Genomic DNA, 26,282 nt, shown 5'->3' with positions numbered 1-26,282 from the left:
ATATTTAGTTGCTTGTGCATTTTATCTTCTCATTTGATCTACAATACGATAGAGAAATTTAACGTTGATGTAATAAACATGTCATTATCCAAGTGTTTTAGATTCTCACAAAACCCGAATAAAGAGAGAAAGCCCTTTTGAGAAGAGGTACATTCCTGTTACTTTAAAGGGAAGAGGAATAAATTGTCAAGCAAATAACCTGTTGAGGCTTTAGTGAAGTTTCAGGGATGTTTTGTAGCTTTGTGTGTTTTTGTGCTAAGGTAAGAGCCGTAATGTTTGTTCAAATGATGTTTTTTCCCAAGGATTTAGATATTTGGAATATAGCAAATGGCAGAAATAAAGCTGTCTTCACTCTTAGAGTTTACATTGTTTTGTTAGGAGATAGGCAGTAAGCAATTAAATACATTCTGTGCTATACTAGGCAATATGAGTTATGGGAATACATTGAACAGGATGAAGGGTATCGTAGCATTCTGGGTGGATTGGAGGTGGCGAGGCAAATTGCAGTTTTAAATAGAGATCTGAGTGGGCCTTGTTGAGAAATTCACATTGGAGCAGAGATTTGAAGAAGATAATAGAGTGAGCCATGCTGCTCTCTGGGGAGAATGAATAGCTTTCTAGGGGAGAGTCGAGTCAGTGTAAAACTGTGAGGTCAGAACCCTCAGTTCCTTGTGTGGGTGCAGCTGTAGCTGTGAATGAGGGATGGGTAGATTAGAAGAGTAGGTCAGGAAGGTATGAGGGGAGAGTGAAGGGGGGGAGCCTTTGTGGGTGCTGTGGGCCCTCATAGAGCTTTGTCAGAACCTGGGCCTTTACACTAACTGCATTGGGAAATCAGAGCAGTGGTTCTTAAATGTGATCTGGCTTTGGGAGTTTGTGAGTTATTTTCATGATAATTTTATTTGACTTTTTCACCCTCATTCTTGCATGAGTATTTGAGTTTTCTAGAGGCTATGTACTATGTGATACCACAGCAGACTGAATTGAGAAGAAGATAGGAGAACCCCATTTTCTCTATTAAGAAAGACATTTAAACAATTTGCAAAAATATAAAACTGCCTCTCACTATTCTATTATGTTGGAAAATACATTATTTTCCATAAAAAAGTTTTCTATAACATGTAATAGGGTTTACTATTTTTAAAAGTGAATCGAAAGTAATTTAAACACTTTGCAATTTTGATTTCTATTATAGTAAGTGCTAATAGATATAAACCTTACAAACACATACTCTTTAGAGTTCTTGTAGTAATATTTTAATCGTGGAGTCCTGAGATCAGAAATTTTGAAAATAGCTCTATTAGAGGGTTTTGAGCAGGGCAGTGACATATCAGAGTTGATAGGCTAACTCTGAAAAATAGAGAATAGATTGACAGGGGCAGTGGTGGAAACAGGGAAACCAGAGGGGTTATTTTAGTTACTGACAAGGTGAGAAATGATTGAGGCTAGAACTAGGGTGGCAGAGGATGAAGGGGTGAGAAGTGAGATTCTGGATATATTTTAAAAGCTAAGTGAGTATATAGAACTTGCTGGTGGTTTGAACGTGATGTGTGAGAGAACAGATTTGCCATTTTCTGAGATCAGGAGGAACAGGTTTGAGGCATAGATGAGTTTGATTTTGAATGTGTTAAGGTTACATACTTAGAAGGCAGTTGGATACAGGTGTTTGGAGTTCAGGGAGAGGGTTTGTCTGGAATGTCCTCAACCAGGGTTTTTGCTGGATTATATTGGTAATATTTATCTATGATAGCAATTTAGCTTCCATTGTAATGAATTAAAGTTTTATAATCTCAGAAAGAGTGCTGTATCTGGCATTTAAAAAGCTCACATTAAAATATTTTCCAAGAACATTGTTATGTGACAGTAGAATGTATACTTTAAGAGTCAGTAAAAATGTCGCACATGGACTTCTGCCAGTAGCATATGTAACGTTGCTTAGATTGCGGTTTCTTTTCTTTTTTAATGGCTGCACCAACAGCATGTGGAAGTTCCCAGGCCAGGGACTGAATCTGAGCTGCAGCTGTGACCTCCACTACAACTGTGGTAATACCAGATCCTTTAACCCCCTGCACCGGGCCAGAGATCCAACCTACGCCTCTGCAGAGACCTGAGCCCATGCAATTGGATTCTTAACCCACTGCACCATAGCAGGAACTCTAGATTTCCCGAATCCAGTTCTTTGTAAAGTAAGACACCTTGGGTTTAATTAAAGGGGATCATATTGTTTACCATATTAAAATAATATTTTCAGTACCAGTTATGTTGAATTTGAGGGTGCTGTATATATTGCTTCTGTTACAAAGATGAAAGTTTCATTTATTTATTTTTTTTGTCTTATGTCCTTTTAGGGCCACACCTGCAGCATGTGGAGGTTCCCAGGCTAGCGGTCTAACTGGAGCTGTAGCTGCTGGCCTACACCACAGCCACAGCAACGCCAGATCCGAGCCACATCTGCGACCTATACCACAGCTCATGGCAACACCGGATCCTCGACCTACTGAGCGAGGCCAGAGATCGAACCTGCAACCTCATGATTCCTAGTCAGATTCATTTCTGCTGGACCACAACGGGAACTCCGAGTTTTATTTTTTAATTCAATCTTAAGACTTGCTATAAAAGGACTTTTCTGAATATTGTGTATTGTAGATTATTATGGCTTAAAAAAAACTCTCCCTAGCTTTTTCCTAGTATGAGGGATTTCTCTTGTATTTGAGCTGCTGTAACATCTGTGAATGTCATTTGCCATTCATTTGCTTTAGTTTATGGAATTAGGTGATGCTCAAATAAAATGAATTGTGTGATTACATATCTTAGGCTTTTCCTGCATTGAGCTTAGGTGGAGTTTGGAATACAGTTGAAAAGGATAATTAAAAATCAAAGAAATGGTTAGCTAGGAAAAGTACATCATCTCTCCCCCTTACACAGACATAATTGCCTCAATGTTTTGGGAGTCTTGTTTCATTTTCACTCTGGTTTACCAAATTCCTTTTAAAGCCCTAAGGGATTTGGAGTTTGAAGAGAATAAAATACATTGAGACAGTGTCACCTTTCCAAATACAAATATGTAGAGCCTGGTCACATGAGGATTTAGTGCTTTACAAAAATATCATTTAAACTGAGTCCTAGGGGGAGTTCCCATTGTGGCTCAGCAGAAACAAACCTGGCTAGTATCCATGAGGATGTGGGTTTGATCCCTGGCCTCGCTCAGTGGGTTAAGGATCTGGCATTGCAGAGAGCTGTGGTGTAGGTTACAGATGTGGCTTGGATCCTGTGTTGCTGTGGCTGTGGGGTAAGCTAGCAGCTGCAGGTCTGATTTGACCCTTAGCCCAGAAACTTCGTATGCCTCAGAAGTGATCCTAAAAAAAGCAAAAAAAAAAAAAAAAAAACCCCAAACCAAACCAACCTGAGTCCTGGTGCCCAGTAGTTTGACATTTTGGAATGTGTAATTCTGAAAAGAGTAGGATTGTCTGAGGTTCTCTCAATTGGTCATTGTATTTATATGCTCTTTTTTCGTGGGATATTGATACAGAGGAAGCACAGAATGGGCTTCTCTCTGAAGAAACAGGAAGGTACATTCCTAATTGATAAACTTTTAGAACTAGAAGAAACTAGTTGTGATCTGGTCTAATCTCATTTTACAGAGTAGGAAACTAAGACCCAGAGGGTTAAGTTTAAGCTGCACAACTATGTTTTGCAGAAAGTCAGAATTAAAATCCAGATTGTGTAAACTGAAGGCTAGTGCTTTTTTTCCCTTTGTGCATGCAGTACTTAGATTCACTTTCTGCAGAAAGGTCATTTTTATGGATTTTAGTCTTTTTCCATGTTAATTTTTAAGGAGGGTTTGAAGTGCATGTGTTTTTTTTTTTTTTTTATTGTACAGCACAGGAAACTATATCCAATCTCTTGTGATAGAACATGATGGAAGATAATATGAGGAAAAATGTATTTATGTATGACTTGGTCACTTTACTGTAAGCAGAAATTGACACAATATTGTAAATCAACTATACTTTAATAAAAAAATTTTAAAAAAATTTTCCCTTCTTTTTAGGGCTACACCTGCGGCATATGGCAGTTCCCAGTCTAGGGGTCAAATCAGAGCTGCAGTAGCCAGCCTATATATACCACAGCCACGCCAGATCTGAGCCTCATCAGCCTTTGACCTACCCTGCAGCTTCTGGCAACACTGGATCCTTAACCCATTGAGTGAGGCCAGGCAGGGATCAAACCCGCATCGTCATAGTTGCTAGCCAGGTTCTTAACCCTCTGAGCCACAATGGGAACTCTGAAAAAAATTTTTTTAAGCACTATGAAATCTAGAAAAAAAAGTGAATATATATTTTTTAAGTAGTATCTGTTAAAGAAAATTAAAGAAATTATTTAAATTTTTTAATTTTTGAATTAAGCTACTTTAAATAAATTTGAGATCCTCAGTTTTATTGTTAAGCAGGCATTTCCTTTTTTTTTTCCCCCCTAAACTAGAAAAATAAGATATTTCCGGAGTTCCCGTCGTGGCGCAGTGGTTAACGAATCCGACTAGGAACCATGAGGTTGCGGGTTCGGTCCCTGCCCTTGCTCAGTGGGTTAAGGATCCGGAGTTGCCGTGAGCTGTGGTGTAGGTTGCAGACACAGCTCGGATCCCGCGTTGCTGTGGCTCTGGCGTAGGCCGGTGGCTACAGCTCCGATTCAGCCCCTAGCCTGGGAACCTCCATATGCCGCGGGAGCGGCCCAAGAAATAGCAACAACAACAATAACAACAACAACAAAAGACAAAAAAAAAAAAAAAGATATTTCCATGGCTTTGATTCTCTCCCACAACTGTCCTCCATTCCATTAAAATAAATAACTCTGAAGGCTAAAGCAAAAACTTTTAATTGTTTTTTGAAATGAGTTTAGACATATAGAGAAACAGAAAAAATAGTGCAGAGGTTAGTGTTAACAACTCATATGACCAGAGTACAATTATGGGGAAAATAGGAAATTAACATTGATACAGTATTATTAACTTATATGCAGATATTTATTCAGATTTCTCCAATCTTTATGCTCATGTACCTTTTGTGGTCCAGGATCCAATCCACATCCCACATTGCATTTAGTGGTGATGTCTCTTTAGTTTCCTCCAAGCTGTGACAGTGTCACATTCTTTCATAATATTTTTCTTGACACTTTAGAAGATAACTGCTAGTTAGTGTATAGAACATTTTTTGATTTGGGCTTGTCTGATGTTTTCTCAGGAGTAGATTGAGGTTATGCATTTTTGGCAAGAAAACTGCAGAAGTGCTGTTGTACCCTTGTCAGCTTATCATAACCCAGAGTGTATGTCTTACTATTCTTGATATTAACTTCAATAATCTGCCTAAGGTGGTGTCTGCTAGGCTTCTCCCACGTAGTTTTTCTTTTTTCCTTTGTAATTAATAAATGTCTTGTGGGAAGATACTCTGAAACTTGGACATAGATCCTGTTTCTCCTCATACTTTTGTTAACTTTTAGCATCCATTGAGTGATTCTTGCTTGCAGTAGTTACTACTGTGACTGTTTTCTAATGATGATTTTCTTTGTCCATCCTTCCCTCTGTATTTATCTATTGGAATTCTACAAGGAAGATCTCTTTTCTCTCACAGGTGCTTATTTATTCAATTATGTGTATCATTACAGCCTCATGGGTTATAGTCCTTACTATCATGATCATAAGTAAAAATTTCTTAAAAAAGTATTTTTGAAAAGTTAATACATTCAGATGATTAAAAAGTTAATACATTGAGATAATTATAAATTCAAAGAGTCTGTGTGGTGAAAAGTCTTGCACTCATATCCTGGTTACTGATTTCCACTGCTATGAATTTATTTTCTTGCAGAAATATTAAAAGGGTTGGGAAAAGAGTCATTAGTAAAAATTGCTAGTTTCTCAAGTATTATTTTTTATCTGGATTCTCATTTTACTGTTACGTATTCTTCAGATATTCGTTGACAGATGTTTCTTTTTTTTTTCTTTTTTTTTTTTTGTCTTTTTGCCATTTCTTGGGCCACTCCCACGGCATATGGAGGTTCCCAGGCTAGGGGTCTAATCGGAGCTGTAGCCACCGGCCTACGCCAGAGCCACAGCAACGCAGGATCCAAGCCATGTCTGCGACCTACACCACAGCTCATGGCAACACTGGATCCTTCACCCACTGAGCAAGGCCAGGGATCGAACCCACAACCTCATGGTTCCTAGTCGGATTCGTTAACCACTGCGCCACGACGGGAACTCCCTGACAGATGTTTCTTAACCTCCAGATTTAAATTTTGATACAGTGGATATTGTATAAAGACTAGTTTCCCTTGAATGTTTTAAAAAATTAAATGATCAGAAGGCAACATTTTTATTAAATAATACTTGATACATAATATGTAAAACTAACCAGATTTAAAAGTAATTAACTTTCAAACAAAATCTAATTTAAATGAGAAAGGATTCCTATTTCCATTAAATAGTTGATTTTTATTCACTTAAAAAATGCTTTCCCCTACTCGGTTTTCTCTGATAGCCTATTTTGCCTTCTTTGTATACCAGCAGTATCCATTTATTCATTTAGGATTGTTGCTTTTCTTGGAACCTAGGCCTAGATTTCATCCACAAAACTGCCTTCTATTAGCATGGAGTGAAAAGGGAGGGCTGCAAAGACTTTTTTGTAGTCACTAGTAGAACAGTGAACACACTGGACTATACAGGTTACAGAATGGCTAACAATAAACCAAAAGTTGGTTTATCCCACTTTCTTATTTTCCATTCTCTAATTACTATCTCTCAAAGTGAGGTTTTTTTTTTTTTTTTTTTTTTTTTTTTTACTTTTTGGAGCAGCACCTGTGGCATATGGAGGTTCCCAGGCTAGGGGTCTAATCAGAGCTGTAGCTGCCAGCTTACGCCACAGCCATAGCAACATTGGATCTGAGCCACATCTGTGACCTACACCACAGCTCACAGCAATGCCAGATCCTTAACCTACTGAGTGAGGCCAGGGATGGAACCCTCATCCTCATGGATACTAGTCGGATTTGGTAACCACTGCGCCCTGACGGGAACTCCTCAAAGTGAGTTTTAAGGGCTTCTTGTTCCAGAAGTCCTTTATGAAGCCCTAAATATAAAAGTTGGTTGGACTAGCTGTGACCTTGGACACATTCTTTAATCTCTGAACATTCTTCTCTTCATTCCTTTCTCCCCTCTTCCCTTTCCCTATTCCTTTCTTTTCCTTCTTCCCTTTTTGTAATGTAAAATGGATTTTAAAATATGTATTACCTCATATTTTTGTGAGGATCATGTGATAATTCAGGTACAGTATTTTAACATGGTAGAGGTGCTCATATGTAAAAAAATTTATTAGGTATTTGTGGTTTATTTTTATTTATTTATTTATTTTTTGTCTTTTTGCCATTTTCTTGGTCTGCTCCCGCGACATATGGAGGTTCCCAGGCTAGGGGTTGAATCTGAGCTGTAGCCATGAGCCTATGCCAGAGCCACAGCAATGCAGGATCCGAGCCGCATCTGCGACCTACACCACAGCTCATGGCAACGCCGAATCCTTAACCCACTGAGCAAGGCCAGGGATCGAACCTGCAGCCTCATGATTCCTAGTCGGATTCGTTAACCACTGAGCCATGACGGGAACTCCATGTGGTTTATTTTTAGATTTGGAAATTATACTTAATCCTTATTATAATTTTACATGGGGAATCCAATATTCTGCATTTTGACTTTAAATACTTTCTGTCATCCTAATGAGAATGTGTGTTCTAAGTGTTATTATTGTTAAAAAATCACATAGTAATGTGAAAGCTAAATTGTCCTTGTAAATCTATCTCCCAGAGATGGTTACTCTTAATAGTTGTTATATCCTTTTTTTTGACTTCTATGTTACTATCTAAAAATTCACATAATTAGTATAAATTGGATCATATGTAGATGTTATTTTCTGTAACCTTTGAAAGAACCTTTTTAGGGAAATGCAGCTCCTATTAAATAAATACCTTTTATTATTATTGTTTTAGTGTTACTATTTTTTGGCTGCGTCCACGACATGTGGAAGTTTCCGGGCCAGGTATCCAACTTGAGTCACTGCAGTGACCACACTGGATCCTTAACCCTCTGAGCCACATGGTAATTCCTTAAGTACCTTTTATGATGCAAAACTGCTGCTGAGAACAATTATGGAACTAGGATGGACTGGTTCATATTTTGTGCATGAAATTTATCAGTAATTTTGAACAGTTGTTAATTTTGGCACTTTAAAGGAGGGCTGATGAATTTAATTTTGTATTTGATGTAAGTGTTTGTACTTATAGTTCTGAAGTTCAAAATACAGTTCAACCTAAAAAAAAAAAAAAGCTCCTATCTAGAGAATTATTAGTAGCTTAAATTTTTTTCTTTCCAGTTTCAATGTAGTTGCTTCAAAATTAAATCAGATTTAATTTATTTTTTTAAGCAAAATATATTCCATTAAACTCTGCACATTTTCTAGTAACCTGATTTTTAATTCATTTGTTTTCTGTGTCTTGAGGACGTGGCCTTTTAAAATGAGCACATGAAGTTATATTATTTTGTGGGTTTTGCTCTGCTCAAAATATTTTTAAAACTTTCCCTGTATTTAAAAAACTCTGGATTAGAGGTTTCTTTTTTTCAGAAGAGCTCTTTCTTGCCCCTAAGTACATAAGGGCACATAATAGCCACCTCTTTGTATAGTGGCACTTCTCCTTCAGTTATAAATAGACTCTTAATATTATTGTAATAAGGTTTAATGAATTCCATGTACATGGAGACTGGTGATTTGTTCATTAAGACTGAAATAAACTAAACTACTACTTTTTATGTATGTTAGTGTCCCAGTTTAATGTGCAGCAAGAGGTGGATTGTAGATATGAGGAAACAATACGTCCCAATTAAATTTGATTTGGAATGATGGAAGTTGTTATTTTAACTTTTTGTAAAATGTATACTATGGATATCAAAGCATATATTTTTTATAAGTAGTTGGCTCTTACTGAATAACTTAATGGAAAATGTTAAAAGTGTGGCATTGATGGTCAAATAATAGTGTAACGTTTTCATTTCTTTCTGTATTTTTGCTCAAGCCATATTACAATGATAAGGTAATTTGATGGATTTAAATGTAAGGCCTAAGGAAAAGCAGATGGATAACCAAATAAAATATATGTCTATAATATCAGCATAGTCTGTTGAATAATTGGAAATAGCTACCATAAGATGTGGTTTGCATGACATTTTTTTTTCAGTGTTTTAAAAAGTCATCTTTTAATTTGGATTGTTACAAATCTTGAAAATAATTATTTCATATTACTTGTGTATCATTAGAATTTTTTGTTTACTAATAAGCTGGTAAATTTTCTTGTATTTCATTTCCTAATTTTTATTTTCTTGGTTTACATAATGTTGAAAAAATTCTAACCCAGAAAGTAAAATAGGTCTGTATTTTATCTTTATCTACTCTTCCAACTTTGCAGCATTGAATTTATATAGAGCCATTACCTGTCTTCAAAATCAAGTGCTTAATTTTGTAATTTAGATTTCTCAACCTGCTTTTTTCTATTCTCCAGTGTTTTGTCATGTCTTTAATTCTAACATTCTTCTCTTCCACAGAATGGTTGATCTCTTAATCTAATAATTCAGACTTTAAAAATGCAAATTTTTAATGTGGCAGAGGATGGGATGCACATACAATAATTTAGATATAATAAAAGTGGTGATACAGGGAAAACTAAAAGCCAGAATGAGTTAAGGCTTATGAAGTGTATGAATGATTTTGAAACAAAGCTTTTAGTTAAATCCATAGTTAGGTGAGTTAAAGGAAAGGGAAAAGACCTAAGGCTGATGATGTAATGTTATAGGTTACACAAAGCAGAACCGTGCAATGCCTATTTTCCCTCCTAGGAGCAGAATTCACTGACTGATAAATGAGCTTTAGTTTGGAAAAGGAACCAAGATAATTAAAGCAGAGAAGTGTGAGGGAGACAGTAAATAGTATAAACCAAAACAAGTTTTCAGGCATAATAAACAAAAATAGTTTTCAGGATACTGAAATTTGAAAGAATATGGTCAGTGAATATCAATTCAAGAAAACTTGGAAAATGAGAGGAGCCTGGATGCTGGAAAGGTGAATACTCTCCACAGCTGAAAAGTTGATATTCTCGACTTGATGGCACAGCCTGTGGATTCAAAAGCAATCTACTGTACTCTGGTGGGTCCAGAGGAAGCTTCTGGTTCTAGTGTAGCTTGAGATGTCATCAAATAGTTGGTAAGATGTACCTGAACTTTAATATCCAGGCTAGAGAAATGTGTGGGCTGTGAAACTGCAGTTAGTTTGATTCTCGACTCATAGAATAGTCATGCCTAAGGAATGTCAACTGAAAGATTAATACCCATCTAGTAGACAGCAACCAGGGGGAAAAACTCTCTGCTGGTGTCTGAAGAAAAACTTGTGGAAGTATGGAATGGTGGAATCTTGGCTTAGCACCACCGTTTCAGCAGTTGATGTGCTTGCCAAAAAAGTAAAAGTACTCTTCAACAATGCAGTGGATGCAGAGTGTTTGAGACTGGAGGTAGGCAGGCCTCAGTCTGCATACTCATAGATGGTCAGGGAAAGATGTGTGTAGTACAGGGTTTTCCATTTTAAAAGGAACATAGGCAAATGGATTGTGTCTAAATGAGTGGGAGGGTATAAAACCATGTCATTATAGAGGACACTTAGATATTATAAAACTTTTTGAGTATTTGTAGGGCTGTCATATAGAAGAGGCATTTGACCTGCTAGGAGCTTTGGAGTATTGAGTTGGGGGTGAATGGGAGAAAATTTAGGAAAGAATTTGGTTCGGTAAAATTCATAACATTTGAGGCTGTCAGAGATGTCTAAAACAAATTGTCTTGATAATGGGGATATTTTTGTAGTGGGAATTTTTATACTGGGTGATTAAGCAAATGGTTCTGAACTTTTAATTGTCTGAACCACTTCTGTAGTTTGATGAAGGTAGTAGTTATGCATTATCATGGAATATTTAATGCAACCGAAGAATATATAAAACATACTGATTATGAGGCATTCCTGTGTTTCATAAACAAACACTTGTGAACTTAACAACTTAGGAAGGAACTAGAGCATTACCCATTCACATACCCATGATGTGTTTCTGTAATATTTTGGCTATGATCATATCAGTTTGATAGGATGAGGTTAAAGCTCCTACTGCCAGGCCTTGAAGAATGGAAAGCTTAGGAGACAAATCTTAAAACATTGGAGTCATAGGGAAAATAATAAATGAGACTTTGCCTGTTAAGACTGGAAACCCGTAGATTCTGTCAGGTCATTCAATAAGCAACCTTTAATTATATGAGGTACAGGCACAGAGAGGTTAAGTAAAAGACTTACCTAAAATCACATAGTTAGTGACAGGCCTGGAATCAGAACTCGTTCTGACTTGAGTGTCATAAATACCATGCCAAGAAGTGCTAATGATGTCCTGGCTAGAAAGGTGCTGTTGATAAAGGTTGTATTCAGCTGGTTAGATTCCACAATGAAAATTGTAAATTCCTTGAGAGCTCAGACCGTCTTAGTTAGGCAGTTCCCATCAGTTTCATTCCCATTAGTCCTGTCTTGTATATAATTTGTGTTATTAAATTGAATGATGTCTTAGAAACTGAAGGAAACATGGTGGAAATATTTTTTAATTTTAATAAAAGTAGAATATATAATAATTTTGCCTCTCATACTCCTTCCTTTAAAAAACAGACTTCTGAGGTTCCTGTCCTGGCACAGCAGAAACAAGTCCAACTGGAAACCATGAGGTTGTGGGTTTGATCCCTGGCCTTGCTCAGGGGTTTAAGGATCCAGTGTTGCCATGAGCTGTGGTGTAGGTTGCCGACAGGGCTTGGATCTGGCATTGCTGTGGCTGTGGCATAGGCCGGCAGCAGCAGCTCTGATTAGACCCCTAGCCTGGGAAGTTCCATATGCTGTGGTTACAGCCCTAAAAAAGACAAAAGACGAAAAGACCAAAAAAAAAAAAAAAAAACCCACAAAACAAAACAAAAAAGACTTCTTTCTTTACTCTAAGTCTGGGGCAGAGTTGGTGACTCCTGCTTTTTGTATCTCCAATCCATACTTCTTACTGTTCCTCTACCTTAGAGTGTCCATTTGTTTATATACTATCATATTAGACTAAATTCTTTGAGAGCTGGAACCACGCCTTGTTTAACCTTAATGCCCTGGAATCTAGCTCATTCCTCCTTTCATTTACCCATCCATCTATCCAGTTTACTGAGTATTAATTGAGGACCCATTGTAAGTGCTGGGAATATAGCAGATAACAGAATCTCATGGAACTTTAGTGATTAAGTAATTATAAAAATGTCTATAGAGTCTTTTTTCTTTCATTATATCACCTAATTGGCTATATATATATTATTGGTTTTTGTATATTTATATAGTTTAAAATCCAGTCTTATCTGAATTTTCTTAGTTATATTTCTCTTATTCTTTCTAAGTTTGATAAATTTGTTTACATGGAAATCATTTTTTTCCCTTCTTCAACCTACTGTATTTGTTTATAGACTTTTTAGAATATTGAACTATTCTTACATTCATGGTGATAATTCCACTGTCTTGGTGTATTCTTTTAATATGCTGGTGGAGCCTGTTCATTTAGAGTATTTGCGTCTATTTATAAACAGATTTTATGTATAGCTTCCTTTTATGCTATTGTCAGGTTTTTATGAGTGTTATTAACTTCATGATAAGAATTGGGCAGTTTTTGAAGAGGAAATTTTAATGTAAAACATGAATGTTGAAATTGCTTTTATATGGAGACCTGAACTAAAGGGTAGATGTGCAGTTTTAATTAGATTAAATTTTTCTAAGCCTTCAGTTAATTAACATGCTGTAATTACATAATTATGTAAATAATCATGTATATTTAAGTTTTTGGTCATTGAAAATTTGAGAATTGCTATTGTATGCTAATTTAAAATAAATACTTAGATACTAGACATCTTTAGGAAAGATTTCAATTAGCAATACAAAAAAGAACGTAAGGCTTTCCTTTATAATGTAGTTAAAATAGCAAGATACCTTCTTTTGTTTTTTTTTTTTAATTTTATTTGCTACACAAGATATAAACATTTGGTAAGCTTTGACAAGCACATTTTTAAGAGATAAGATTTGTTATAAAATGAATATTGCCTTCATCGAAGCAGAAAATATAGTGCGGTATATTTTCACTGATTAAAACTTTATAACTGGGTAAGAACATTTTTGATCAAGCTATTTCACTGTGGTAGATTTTATTTAACTGAAAGTGATTTAAATAACCAGTTAAAAAAATTAAAGTGTGCATTTGTATTTGATAATTCTTTAATAGCAATAAATTGAAATTCTGTTTGTTTGGAAGGTATACAAATTTAACTTAGGTGGTGAATGTATTTTTTCTTCCATATGAAGTTACTGTTTTTTGGTATATTTGTATATTTTCTAATCTTGTCATCTGAATTTTTCTTACCTATAGTTGATTCTCTTGGGATTTTATTTATAAGTACTAACGGATACAAGTCCTTTCCCTAAAGAAGAAATAATCTATGAGATGGAGAGATGGTTTCAGAGACATTCAGTAAAATTCATAATGACCACCCTTATTAGTATATTCCAGTGGGCAAGGGCCTATCCTCTAGCACATTGTGTAAGTTTAATAAGAATTCTTGAAAGGATTAATTGATTTCTTTGTCCAGGACTTGATCCTTCAAAATATTTATCTCATTTATTTTGAAAAGTTTATTTATTTTTTTAAGAAATAAAACTCGTACCTGCAAACTGTCCTAATAATTTTTTAAAAGATCGTTGGCTAAGTATCTCTCCTTCCTTCCTTCCATTTCATTCATTAACCCAATGTAGTTTGGTCTCCATACCATCTTTTCCTCAGAACTTCTGATTCACTGGTGACTTAGTAGTCAAATCCAAGGTACCTTCTCTTAGTCTTTTCCTTCCCATACTTTTGTGGTATTTGCTAACTGTTGATCACCCTGAGCTTCAATCTGTTGTTTCTTTGGTGCTTCACTTCCCTGGTTCTCCTGTCTACTTCAGTTTCTTCTTGATTTGGATCTTCCTTCCTCACTCCTTAAATACCGTTTTTCCTAGATTTCATTCAGTTCTTCCTTCTCCCTATATCCTAAGACATCTCTTCTGTTCTTACAGCTTTAACCAATACATTTGTATCAAATTCAGATTTCTCCTGAACTTAAAATCTGTGTATGTATTGCACATCTCTGTTTGGATGTTCCAAAGATACCTAAAATATCTAAGGAAGTGTCCAGTTTAAATCTTGTTCAGCTAGGTTATTTCTGAAATACAAAGGAGCCTTTGGTATTAGTTTTGTCTGATAGGCAGTCTTATGATACCTCTTTGTCTGCAGCTATCATTTGGAATGGCTAGCTTTAGGTATCAAGGAATTAGGTAAAATAATTTGTATCATAGTGAATAAGAGCTTGGACCCTTAGTTTTAATAAAATATTTGGTATGAATTTGATTTCTGGTAGAAATTAATTTAAGGCTATAGTTCTGTTAAATGTGGACTTAATACAGAGGATGACAGAATAGGTCAACAACTCTTTACTTCTTTGAGTTTTAACACTTTATCAATGAAACCCTCCCCTACCCTCTTATTTTTTTTTTTTTCCTGGACTAGTAAGAATATTTTTTTTGTCTAACACATGTAAAATTTTTACTTTTAACAGAAATTAGCAGAGTACGGAAAGACATGTACAATGACACATTAAATGGCAGTACAGAGAAAAGGAGTGCAGAGTTGCCTGATGCTGTGGGACCTATTGTTCAGTTACAAGAGAAACTTTATGTGCCTGTAAAAGAATACCCAGATGTAAGTATATTTTGTTTATATTCATATTTTTTTTCTGCTTCACATACTTTTGGAAGAGATATATCTGGTGGTAAATACTTACACATTGTCAGCTGCTTTAAAAAGAACTCATGTGAGGGACTAGAGGTGTGAATAATTTGGTGTGGATAATTTAAAAAAATCTTTTAAAATGTGTTTTCATTTGAATGCCGTTATCTCACGTTTTGGAAATATACATACTAAAGACTTGATTCTGGATTTCAAATCAAAGCAAGAATTTGGGAAAGAGCTTTGGCCTGAGAGTACCAAGTACAACTCTGCTTGCTTGTCTTTGACGTGACCTTAGAGAAGCCACGTCATCCTTTCAGTAAAATGAGATGTTAGACTGTATGATAGGTAAGGTTCCTTGCAGCACTGAAATTTTTTATCGTAACTGCTATTTGTAATTTTTAAAAAAATCTTTGTTTCCGGCTCACATGTTCTCTGTGAGCATCTTGTTGCAGATAGTCTCCTTTGTACTTTACAATTAGATTATAAATGGCTCCAAACTCTTTGCCTTTCGTTATGAAGCCCTTCTATCTCTGACCTCATCTTAAATGATTTTCCCTCTTCCTCCATACACTGTAGTCACATTGGCTGTTGAGAGTAAGTCAGGTCTGTTTCCAGCCCAAGTACCTTTATGTTTACTGTACACTGATCTTAACTAGCTGGTTTCTTCTCGTCATTAAGATTTTAGCTTAAATGTCACTTCAAAGAGGCCTCCTCTGACCATTTTATCTAGACACAATCTCTAGTTACTCATTATTTCACATAAGTCTCTCTATTTCTGTGCAGTAGCACTTATTATCTGATGTTTTTCTTTTTCATTTGTTTATCTTTTTGTCTCTCCCCAGCAGAATATAAGGTACCTAAAGCAAGAATTTGTTTTTATTATTTACTACTGTATTCCCAGTGCACATAATATTGGCGTGTAATAGTCATCCAACACCTATTGAATATTTAAACACAAATGATAGCCTTTTGCTATATTTCAGAGAATGTTTTTGAAAGCAAATACAGGGAGTTGGTATTGTAAAGTCAAAAATGTGTATACGCTAAGATTCATTGATTTTTATGGACGGTATCTTAGTTTCGACGTGGAAAATAAAGAATTTCAGTTAATGGGGAAAGAGGTTAGTTCATATGATGCATTTCTGATAAAGTTTTCTTACAAGCTAACACATCGACTTTTTTAATAAATATTTTGGTTGCAAATATATAAACGGCTCTGGATAATATAGGCAAAGGAGGAGTTTGTTGGAAGATAATTGGGTGTAGTCCAAGGGGCTAGAGGAATAGATGGGGAAGAACAGTCCAGGAAGAGTGAACACAGTGCATTGACTTTGAGGCATGAGCATACTTGGGAAGTGTGGTAAGATGAGAGGTTAGAAAGATAGCAGAGGGGCCATATCCCGTAGGCTGTGGGCCTCAGTAGGGATTTCAGATGCTGCAGAGTGAAGTGGAAAGCCAGGGAGCCACATGAGTTCATTGGGTTTTCATAGGTTAATTCTGGTTGCTTTTTGGAGAAAAGTTGTGGGTGATGGTGACAGCAGGAAGACCAGCGAGGGGGCACAGGAGGAGCTGGAACAAGAGGACATAGCAGTGCTTGGATCCTGCATAGATTGATAACTCAGAGCCAATAGGATTTGCTGGTAGATTGAGGTGTGAGGGAAAACCAGTAATAGCTCAAAGGTTTTGGTCAATTAGGGTAACAACAAAGTCACCAGCTCCTGAGCTACAGCAGACAGGGAAGAGCAGGTTTGTAGGCGGGGGTTCAGCACTTCTGATTTAGGGATGTTGAGTTTGAAGTCAGGTATCCAGGTATCCAGATAGGCAGATGGGTGTATGAGTTAGGGATGACTCTTGGCACCCCAAAATGTCCATTTTATCAAAGCTTTTTAAATGAGAACTTTAGTTATTCATAAGAGGAGAGAGATAGGCATAAAACCATTTTGGTCCTCCAGATCATTTTTTTTTAAAGTACTTTGATTTTAAATTTCTGTTTGGCAAAATTGGGATCTGCGTGTAGTTTTTCTTTGAGGTTGTCAGTATGTACCAAATGAATAGTAACTGTTTCGTAGTCTATTTTAGGAACTGTATCTCATCTTTTAAAAAAAATAGTATTAACCAAAATAAAACAAGGTAGTTTGTGTCAGATTTTGGCAATATGGAAAAGATTTTATTTCAGAATTGTGAATTAGATACTGGCCACAGTGAAACAGGTACACATTTGTCTTACTTTCACTTACTGTGTCTTAGAGATCATTATATAGTCTTCTCTCCTACCTTGCCCTTTGTGTGTAGCCTTGATTTTGTGAGAGAATTAATCTTATATGACATGACTTGAAAAATGCCCTTATTATTAGAGCTTCAAAGGGATAGTGTAGCATAGTGGTCTTGTATGGTGACTTTGGGCAAGTTATCTGTCATTTCTGGTCCTCAGTTTCCTCATCTCTGTAGCAGAGATAGTCTTCCCACAGGGTAATGAGGGATTGTAAGTGAGTTAATACATGTAAAGCACTTGGAAAATGCCATTATGCTATGTACATGTTACCAGGTTGTAAGCTCTGAGGGTGGGGATTTTGTCCTTTTTTATATTCTCACTGTCTAGGATAATGTCTGGTAAATGGTAGATGCACAATAAATATTTATTTTGACTATCTCTATGAAAGTCTCACTCTTTCAAATATTGCTGAACTTTAAAAAATGTGTTGTCTTTTGAGTTTGCACATAGCAACTTATTTACAAAAGTAAATGTTACTTTGGAGGTTTCCTTCTAGAGTTGGCTGTGTATATTTAGCTTTGGGACTGATAAGAAAGTCTTAGATACAGTGTTTTAAAAATGAGGTAGTGCTGTATAATGTCCTTTACAATGTTTTTGAATCAGTAGTTTAATGGTGTGGGAATGAGAAGGTAATATGAGTAGCTTGTTGAAAATGTATTGGAAAGTTTTACAAATTTATATTTATACTTATTAGTAAAGCAGACTTTTATTTCATCTCTTCTGTGTTACCACATGTATCCTGGCAGTGAGGATGTTAATTCAGTAGAGAAAACTCTTTGACACAGTTGAGGTCATACTGAGTTTTGAGCTAGACAGGCCTAGGTTTTGAATCCTGGCTTGCTCCTTAGTTGGTATATTTGTCAACAGTTGCTGCAACAGGATCCGTATAAGCTGTGCTGAAACTCAGTGGCTTAAGATAAATAACAAGCGTTGATTGCTGTGCTCCTTATTTCGTCTGTACTGTATTTTGGCTGAAGTTCTGCAGATTGGGCTTAGTGGAGATTGGTCTAGGCTGGCTGCAGGTGGAATTCGATTACCTTTATGTTCCTGCTGGGCTCAGCCCCAGAGGGGTAGCAGCTATTTGGAGCATGTGCTTCTCATGGCAGGTTGCCGGAGTGTCAGAGTCAAGCCAAATTGCGTAGGTACTTGTGGGACTTCTGTTCTTACTCTGCTAGCTAATGTTCCATTAGCCCAGTGTTTGTCAACTGTGAATAGTTTTGCCGCCTCTGGGATGTTTGACAATTTCTGGACATATTTTCGGTTGTCAAAATATGGGGAAGGGGCGCTAGTGGCACCTAGTGGGATGCTTCTAAACGGCCTGCGGTGCACAGGGCAGGCCCCACAAAAAAGAATTATCCTACCCCAGATGTCAGCAGTGCTGAGGTTGATAACTACATTACTTGTCTGTCCACATGAGAAGGGAATTGAAATAAATGTTAGGGAAAGATAATTGAGACTATCACATTAGTTTTGAGCACGTTTTAACTTTTTAGAACCTGTTTCCTTGTCTGTAAGATCATAAGGTCTACCTCATGGAATTATTTGGAGGATAGAAGATAACAAATATATGGTTTCTCACTCACTATGATTCTTGTGATTGTGAATAAGGAAAAAATTCCTATCCTTGAAGGAGTCTGCAGTTTTCTATGAAAGATAAAAGATAATGCATTAAGTCATTTAAGGCTAAGTTTATAATTCATTTGTAAAATGATAGACATGAATGGAAATTAGTTTTGCATAGGCCATCAAAGTGGTGATTTGGCCAGTTAAGTTACTAAGGACTTGTTTGAATCCATGGAGATCATATAAATAGGATATTAATGGAGTTAACCTTGACTGATATAAGTAAACGATGTTAATGTTTCAATGAGTCATTAAATTTTCCTGGTTATCATTTTTGTGTTGGGAGAAGTTGTTTTATAGGATCTGCCATTGTGGTAGGTTAAGTTTCAAATATTGGCGGAAGGTCTAGCTATTAGGGATATTAGCTATCCTGTATATACCTGAACAGATTAGATGGCTAAACTGTTAGCTTGGGACATGATACGATTAAATTGTAGTGAGACTTTTCCCAGAAATTTCATATGAAGAGAACGTTGATTTTCTGATGTTTTTAAAATGGGTTATAAATTTGAATGATTATAGCCTTGAAAAGTTCCTCTTGGGTCTAGGTTATCATGATGACACATGTTGTCAAAGGGTTATAAGATGGATAAATGACCTTTTGTATATTTTTCCAGATTGTAAGATCCCAGTCTGGGATCTGTAATTAATAATACAGATTTTTAGAATTTTTCACAGTACTCACTATAGCTCATAATAATAATCTGTATTAATGGTAGAGCATGAGTTTTAAGTTTCTTTTCTTTTTTTAAAGCTGGTAAATGTTTTATTTATTTTTATTTTTAAACTTTTAAAATCTCAATGAATTTTGTTGTATTTATAGTTGTACAACCATTATCACAACCCAGTTTTACAACATTTCCATCCCAAACACCTGGTTCATCCCTTCCCCCACAACCTGTCGTCTTTGGTAACCACAAGTTTTTCAAAGTCTGTGAGTCAGTTTTTGTTCTACTAAGAAGTTCATTGTATCCTTTTTTTTGGATTCCTCATGTAAGAGATAGCATATGATGGTTGTGTTTCACTGACTGACTTCACTTAGCATGATAATTTCTGGGTCCATCCATGTTGCTGCAAATGCCATTATTTCATTCCTTTTTACAACTGTGTATATGTACCCCATATTCTTTATCCACAACTCTGTTGATGGACATTTAGGTTGTCTCCGTGTCTTGGCTACTGTATATAGTGCTGCAGTGAACGTTAGAGTACATGTATCTTTTCCAGTCATGGTTTTCTCCCGGATAGATGCTCAGGAATGGAATTGCTGAATCAAATGGTAATTCTATTTTTGAGTTTTTTGAGGAATCTCCATACTGTTTTCCATAGTGGTTGCACCAGTTTACATTCCCATCAACAGTGTAAGAGGGTTCCCTTTTCTCCACACCCTTTCTAGCATTTATTGTTTGTTGACTTTTGATGTTGGCCACTCTGGTTGGTGTTAGGTGTAAGGTGGTACCTCATAGTGGTTTTGATCTGCATTTCTCTAATAATTAGTGATGTTGAACATCTTTTTGTGTGTATTTTGGCCACCTGTATGTCTTCTGTGGAGAATTGTCTGTTTAGATCTTCTACCCATTTTTTGATGGGGTTGTTTGGGTTTTTTTGGTATTGAGCTGCAGGAGATGTTTATGTGTTTTGGAGAGTAATTCCTTGTCAGTTGCTTCATTTGCAGATATCTTCTCCCATTCTGTGGGTTGTCTTTTCCATTTTGTTTGGGGTTTCCTTTGCTGTGCAGAAACTTTTAAGTTTAATTAGGTACCATTTATTTATTTGTATTTTTATTGTCATGACTCTTGGAGCTGATATTGGTATGGTTTATGTCAGAGAGTGTTCGGTTAGGTCTTTATTTTGAGTTTATTTTTGTGTATTGTGTTGGGGAGTATTCTAATTTCATTCTTTTGCATGTAGCTGTCCAGTTTTCCCAGCACTGCTTACTGAAGGGACTGTCTTTTCTCCATTGTATATTCTTGCCTCCGTTGTCATAGATTTGTTGACTGTTGGTGTGTGGATTTAAGTTTCTTTTCATTTTATTTCTCTTGGGCTTGCAAATAAAATTTGGTTCATCATAGCTTCTGAGTTAATATTTGGTTATTAGTGGTCGTCTGTTTCTCAAGATTGTCACCTGCAGATTGGCTGTTGAACTGACATTTGTTTTAGAGAAGCTCTGAGAAAAAAGAAAAGGGGTCCATGCAGTTGGTTATCGCCACTTGGGCCTTTGTTGCTTTGACTCTTGGAATTTCTTACCATGTTATAAGATGTAAACTACTTTCTCTGTGTAAACTTGATATATAGACTACTTTGATTTTTGTTCTTCTAAAAAAACAAATGGACATTAAGTCAAAATTTAATGATGTACAAAATCTCTTTCTCAGTACCTAGGGGTTAAGCTTTGAATTTTTGCCAGGATATGATCTTAACTAAGTGGAATATTTTGTTTTATTCTCTCTTCTTCAATAGTTTATATAGGAAATTGAAACTGTTAAAGATAGATTGTTGATTTGAAGAAGGTTGGATACATATTTTTATTGAATGAAGTTGTGAAGTGTTTCAGATTACATATTGACCTATTAGAGTGTTTTTAGCAGTACAATTTGATAATACAGAGCATATCTTTCAAGTTTTAGGTAGAGAACTGTTACTGTTAACTTAGAACTTTAAACAGATCAATTTAGTGAAGGTCAGTTTCTTTGTGAAGTTTCCTTTTTCTCTGCAAGAGTACATTGAGGGCCTGTCGGTACCAAATATTTAATAGGCTCTATATGGCCTGAAATATACTCAGTTTCTTAGGATGTTAATAGAAATTATTCCAAAAAGGATTTAAAGACAGTCTGAAAACAATAAATATGTTTAGCTCAGGTTTTTTCAAAGTTAAACAGTTTTAAAAATAAGCCTTCCCAGAGTCTTAAAATGTGAATGCTTGCTTTTGTAAGTAATATATTTTGATATTAAAAAGGACTACTGTCTAGAAGAAGTAATTAAAAGATGGAGTTAGTTTTTAGGGAAGAATTAGTGCTTGTAAGCATATGTTTTCCAGGCTCAGCTGAGATAGAAAGTTTCACCAAAAAGAATTTGTTAGGGTTTGCTTTTTTAACATTCTTGTTACAAAGGATTTATAGAATCAGTTGGAAGCCTAATCACAGATACCAACCTCCATATCTCTAAGATTCTCACTGAAATAACCAAAGGAATATAATACAAAAATTGGAGAGACACCTACTTCTCAGTTTTATTGTGTGTTTCTGGTAGATATTAAAGGAAATCTCAAGGTGCTGATCTCTTTTTGGCCCATCTTGAGAGAGCAGTGTCTCCTGAATGTGAGTGAAGCAGTCAGTAACAAAATCTTCCCGACCCTAACCCCGTCCCTTCCAAAGCTGACAGGTGAAATGGGGTGTTGTGTCACTGGAGCTTGATCACCTGTTTTTGTGCCTGGCTAACAGAATGTAATAATTAAAAACTGCTGTAAACTGAGTTGTTTTTAAAACGTAGGATCATTGAAGCAGGGTAATAAAAGCCACTTACCAGTAAGTCAGTCAGATGTAACTAAAATTTGTGCCAAAAAGAGCAGATCTCTTTAAGAGCTGAATTAGTCTTTTGGAACAGTGTATGAGGTTGACAGTTATGCAGCAAAACTTAAGTAATCAATTTCAAAGAGCCTTAGATTATATTTGTAATCTCTGGTCAGAACTGCTTATGTATTTGATCTCCAGGAGTCTGAGATAATACTTGTAAGCTCAGTCTTGACTCAGATAATTGTATTCGTATGTGTGTCCACCCCCCCGCCCCCGTTGCACATATTTGTTGAATTATGTGGATGAAATAATAATCACGTAAACTTTTTTTCGTTCATATAAAAAGTTCAATTAAGGTCAAAAAGATGTATGTGTTGATTATCAGCTCAGTGATCCCAATCAAGAGAAGACAGGTGAAAATATTGCAAAAGTAAGGTGTGGTTTTGTGAAAGTAGTGTAGTAATGATAATTTTTGTGATGTAGTTAGAAAAGAAATTATCAAAATATAATTACACTCATTCTGAAAGTAGATTTGAATCTGAAGAGGGTTTTTATAAACTTTGTACTAAACGTTTTGAATGATTATCAAGAATGAGAAAACTAAATATGTGTATCTGGTATGATCAGGGTGTATGTTGAAGGGCTTTGGAAGAGAGGCATGATATTATACTCATTAAGTGTCTGAACTCTATTCAGTCTAGGTGTTCTAGGATTTGGACTTTTGTAACTTCTCAGGTGTTAAATGTGGGTGACAACAGTAAATACCTTCTAGTGTTGTGAGGATTAAATGACTTAATGCCTGTAAAGTGCCAAGCATAGAACTGGGCTTTTACTGGAACGCTCATAATAAAACATACTTCAGCTTAGTCAACACCTAAGATGTGTTGAATGACATAGGCCTTGCACTCATGATAGTTCCGTGTTGAAATGGAAAGTGGAAATAATAGTGATTTTGTTTCTGTGACATCATTGACTCTGTCATTTAGAATTTATCCTGAGATCAGTCAGGCTCACCATTTAGGAAATTTGTTTGGTGTGTTCTTACTAAAGAAATGTGTGTGCTTCCTATGCTGCCTATAACATTTATCTAGTGATTGAACTTTTTACTGAGAATTAAAAACCACTGTGTGATTTCTGTGAACCCTTTTACATTGTATTGTCCAACAATCAATGAATATGTTTCTTCTCTGCTGTATATGTGTGAGGCACTGTAGATGATAAATCAAACAAACAAAAAAGAGATGCTGGTTTCTGACTTCAAGGAATACCCTGCAAAAAACCATGCAGATCACTGCATACTATGTGGCAGAGGGCTGTAAGAAGTGGGTACAAAGTATTCTGAGATCTTCACTTTGCAAGAAGAAAGAACTGTCATTAGGAATCAAGAGAACACACAGATATCACAGAAGGAACACTTGAGCTCAATACAGTGTGATGAGGATTTGACATGTTTGGTGGGAAGGAAGGAGAAAGAAAAATGTTACAGGGAACAAAAAATTTGAGGTACCTGTTGTTTTTAGAGACCAGTGAACATGTGTGTGAACAAAAGGGTAATAGCAAAGATAAAGGTTTGAAAGTTAGGGGTTTCTTAAAGGGCCTTGTGTTTGTACCTTACACTGTCAAAAATATTGTCATCTCTTTGTGTCATAAAACCCTTGTTGGCTTTCATTGTTTTCATGTTCTAATTTTAATTGGTTAAATAATTTCTTGTTTTTCTAAGTACTAGTTACTTAGCTTCTAGAAGGATAATCATGTTATTCATCTGAGTTTGTTTTGAATGGTTTCAGCCTCTTATTGTATCTGTACTCAAAGGAGGAAGATTTGACATAATTTAGGATATCCAATTTCAGATGCCACAGATTTCATATTTTGGTTATTATTGGTTACTCTTCTTCACTTTTACATCTTCTGGGTGTAAAAGCGTCTTCTTAGATAGCCGTGTGCCACGAACAGAAGATGGGTGTAAAGGCCTAATATATGAAAGGTTTTTGCAGAGTGGTTCCTATCATAATTACTATGCAGCATAGTAAGACATGTTTGGCTGCTTATCTAGAATTAATATAAACTTAGAGAAAGGATATTCATCTCCCCAGAAAGTAGGAGACATTTTGATATATTTATTCTTTTTTCTTTTTTAAAGCATAATAGTTTCCTTGATTCTTTTTCTCAACTATTATAAGCCTGAACAAACTGGTTTTAGTTGATGAACGAGTATAGTTCTGACATGAATATTGGTTGGTATTTCATTTATGCTAATGAGTAGATGAAAGTGAGAATCACAAAGACATATATCAAAAGTTCATTTGTTCGTAAGGGACCAGAGCAGTTTATTAGCTGATTGGATCATGGTTTTGCTACAGGAAAAACACTGTCCTATTCACAGTGACTTCAGACACAGCAAACTTAAATTTAATCTACATTGTTAACGTTTCCTCCTTTGTTACGGTAAGTCACTAAAACAATAAATCAAATCAGAGTATTCTGGTACTTTTAATTAAAAACGATTGTATTACTAGACTAGTCATGGCTCTTCTCTTATACACTTGCATAAGGTAGGCTTACGAGTGTTGACTAAAGTAGAGGTGGCCATTTTTGATCATCTGCTAAGTGGAAGACTTTATCAATATATGTTTGTATGTGTGTGTTTCATACCTCCTAAATTGGTTATATGATATTATGAGGTAAGGTTTCTAAGATATCTAACTAAAATCACCTTAGGTATATTAGACACAATGTTTAAAAATAAATTATCAATTTATTGTACAAAAAGCAATCCAAAGAATTGCTTTTTTAAATTGTTTCTCAAAAATTTAAAGCATAAATTACTCTTTAGCACTTCTTATAAGTGTTTCACTGAAATGCTTTTGGAAATGTACTTTTTATTAATTATCTGTTTTGATGGTGTGCCACAAAAGGTTTTATCTTTAATTGTAGATTTCTTAGAAGGTAAATGGAAAGATTTGCTGTAATACTTTATATTTTGTCATTGGGAGAAATCTATTTAAAATTAAGTTAGTATCAAATAATAGCATTAGACATGGTTGTTGTTAACCTCTTCTGTGGAAATTAACATGCCACTTGGTAGAAATATAATTGGCAAGCCACAGAGAGGGTCTGTACTTAAACACTAGGGTTAATGAATACCTTTCTTTTTTCTTTTCCTTCTTTTGGCCTTTAAAATTGCAGTTAGCTTAGGCCGTTTGAAATGATTTTCTTTGAATGTGTTGTGACATTGTTTTAATTGAAGGAAATTGCGAAACTAGCATGATAAATCAACACAGAATGAATTTTAATGCAAAGCAAATGATATTAACTTGGAAATTGGTTGCAGCAGACAAAGCAGCTGCTATGATTAATTTTTTTTTCATTCTCTGCTTTTACACCCTTTTGAGAAGGATGACCTTGATGGTTTAAGAATCCTAGTGGTTATACACTTTAATACATTTGAACTGTTTTTGTTTTTTTCTTTTTGTTTGGTTCTGGGGCAGTAGAGATTGGTTCGTTTTTAAGGTTTGGAAATTTTTGTTACAGATATAATATGTTGGTTTTGACTAGTTTTAAAACATTTTTAGGTTAGTAAATAATAATGGCAAGAATTACTTAGCCATGGTAGAAGTCCTTTTCTGTGAAATCTTAATAGCATGGTTTCAACAGGAGAGATTAAATATGCAAGGAGAATAGGATGTGCCGGAGAGTGTCTTCTGAGTATTTGTGTGTCGTGAAGTGGAGGAATACTTTGGCAGAGGACGCAAATGAAAAGCAATTACATATTAGGTATTTGAAGTAATAAAGTACTTCTATTCATAATGCATTTTTCCAGACATTCTTTGCCATGCTCAAGCTATGTAATGTATATCTACTATATGAATTACTTTGGGAAAAATACCTATATAGAGCACAACTATTATTGAGGAAGAGCTGGTAAAGGCTACTTATTT

The 26,282-nt window shown here is 35.6% G+C and overlaps 1 protein-coding gene across 8 annotated transcripts in view; it reads left to right on the top strand.

The window, feature by feature from the left end:
* The window catches only part of QKI (QKI, KH domain containing RNA binding), a 151,178-nt gene that overhangs the window by 25,718 nt on the left and 99,178 nt on the right, over positions 1 to 26,282 (top strand). For all 8 annotated transcript variants that reach the window (XR_007133479.1, XM_047769772.1, XM_047769770.1 and 5 more), the window contains exon 2: positions 14,765 to 14,907. Coding sequence is in view for 7 of the 8 variants with exons in the window: in XM_047769772.1 (XP_047625728.1) it covers positions 14,765 to 14,907 (143 nt within the window). In the remaining variant the exon portion in view is untranslated. The remainder of the gene's footprint in view (positions 1 to 14,764; positions 14,908 to 26,282) is intronic.

Source organism: Phacochoerus africanus, chromosome 2 (assembly GCF_016906955.1).
Source record: "Phacochoerus africanus isolate WHEZ1 chromosome 2, ROS_Pafr_v1, whole genome shotgun sequence".
Lineage (NCBI taxonomy): Eukaryota > Metazoa > Chordata > Mammalia > Artiodactyla > Suidae > Phacochoerus > Phacochoerus africanus.
The sequence above is the reverse complement of the archived record's forward strand: the minus strand, read 5'-3'. Positions and strand labels throughout refer to the sequence as shown.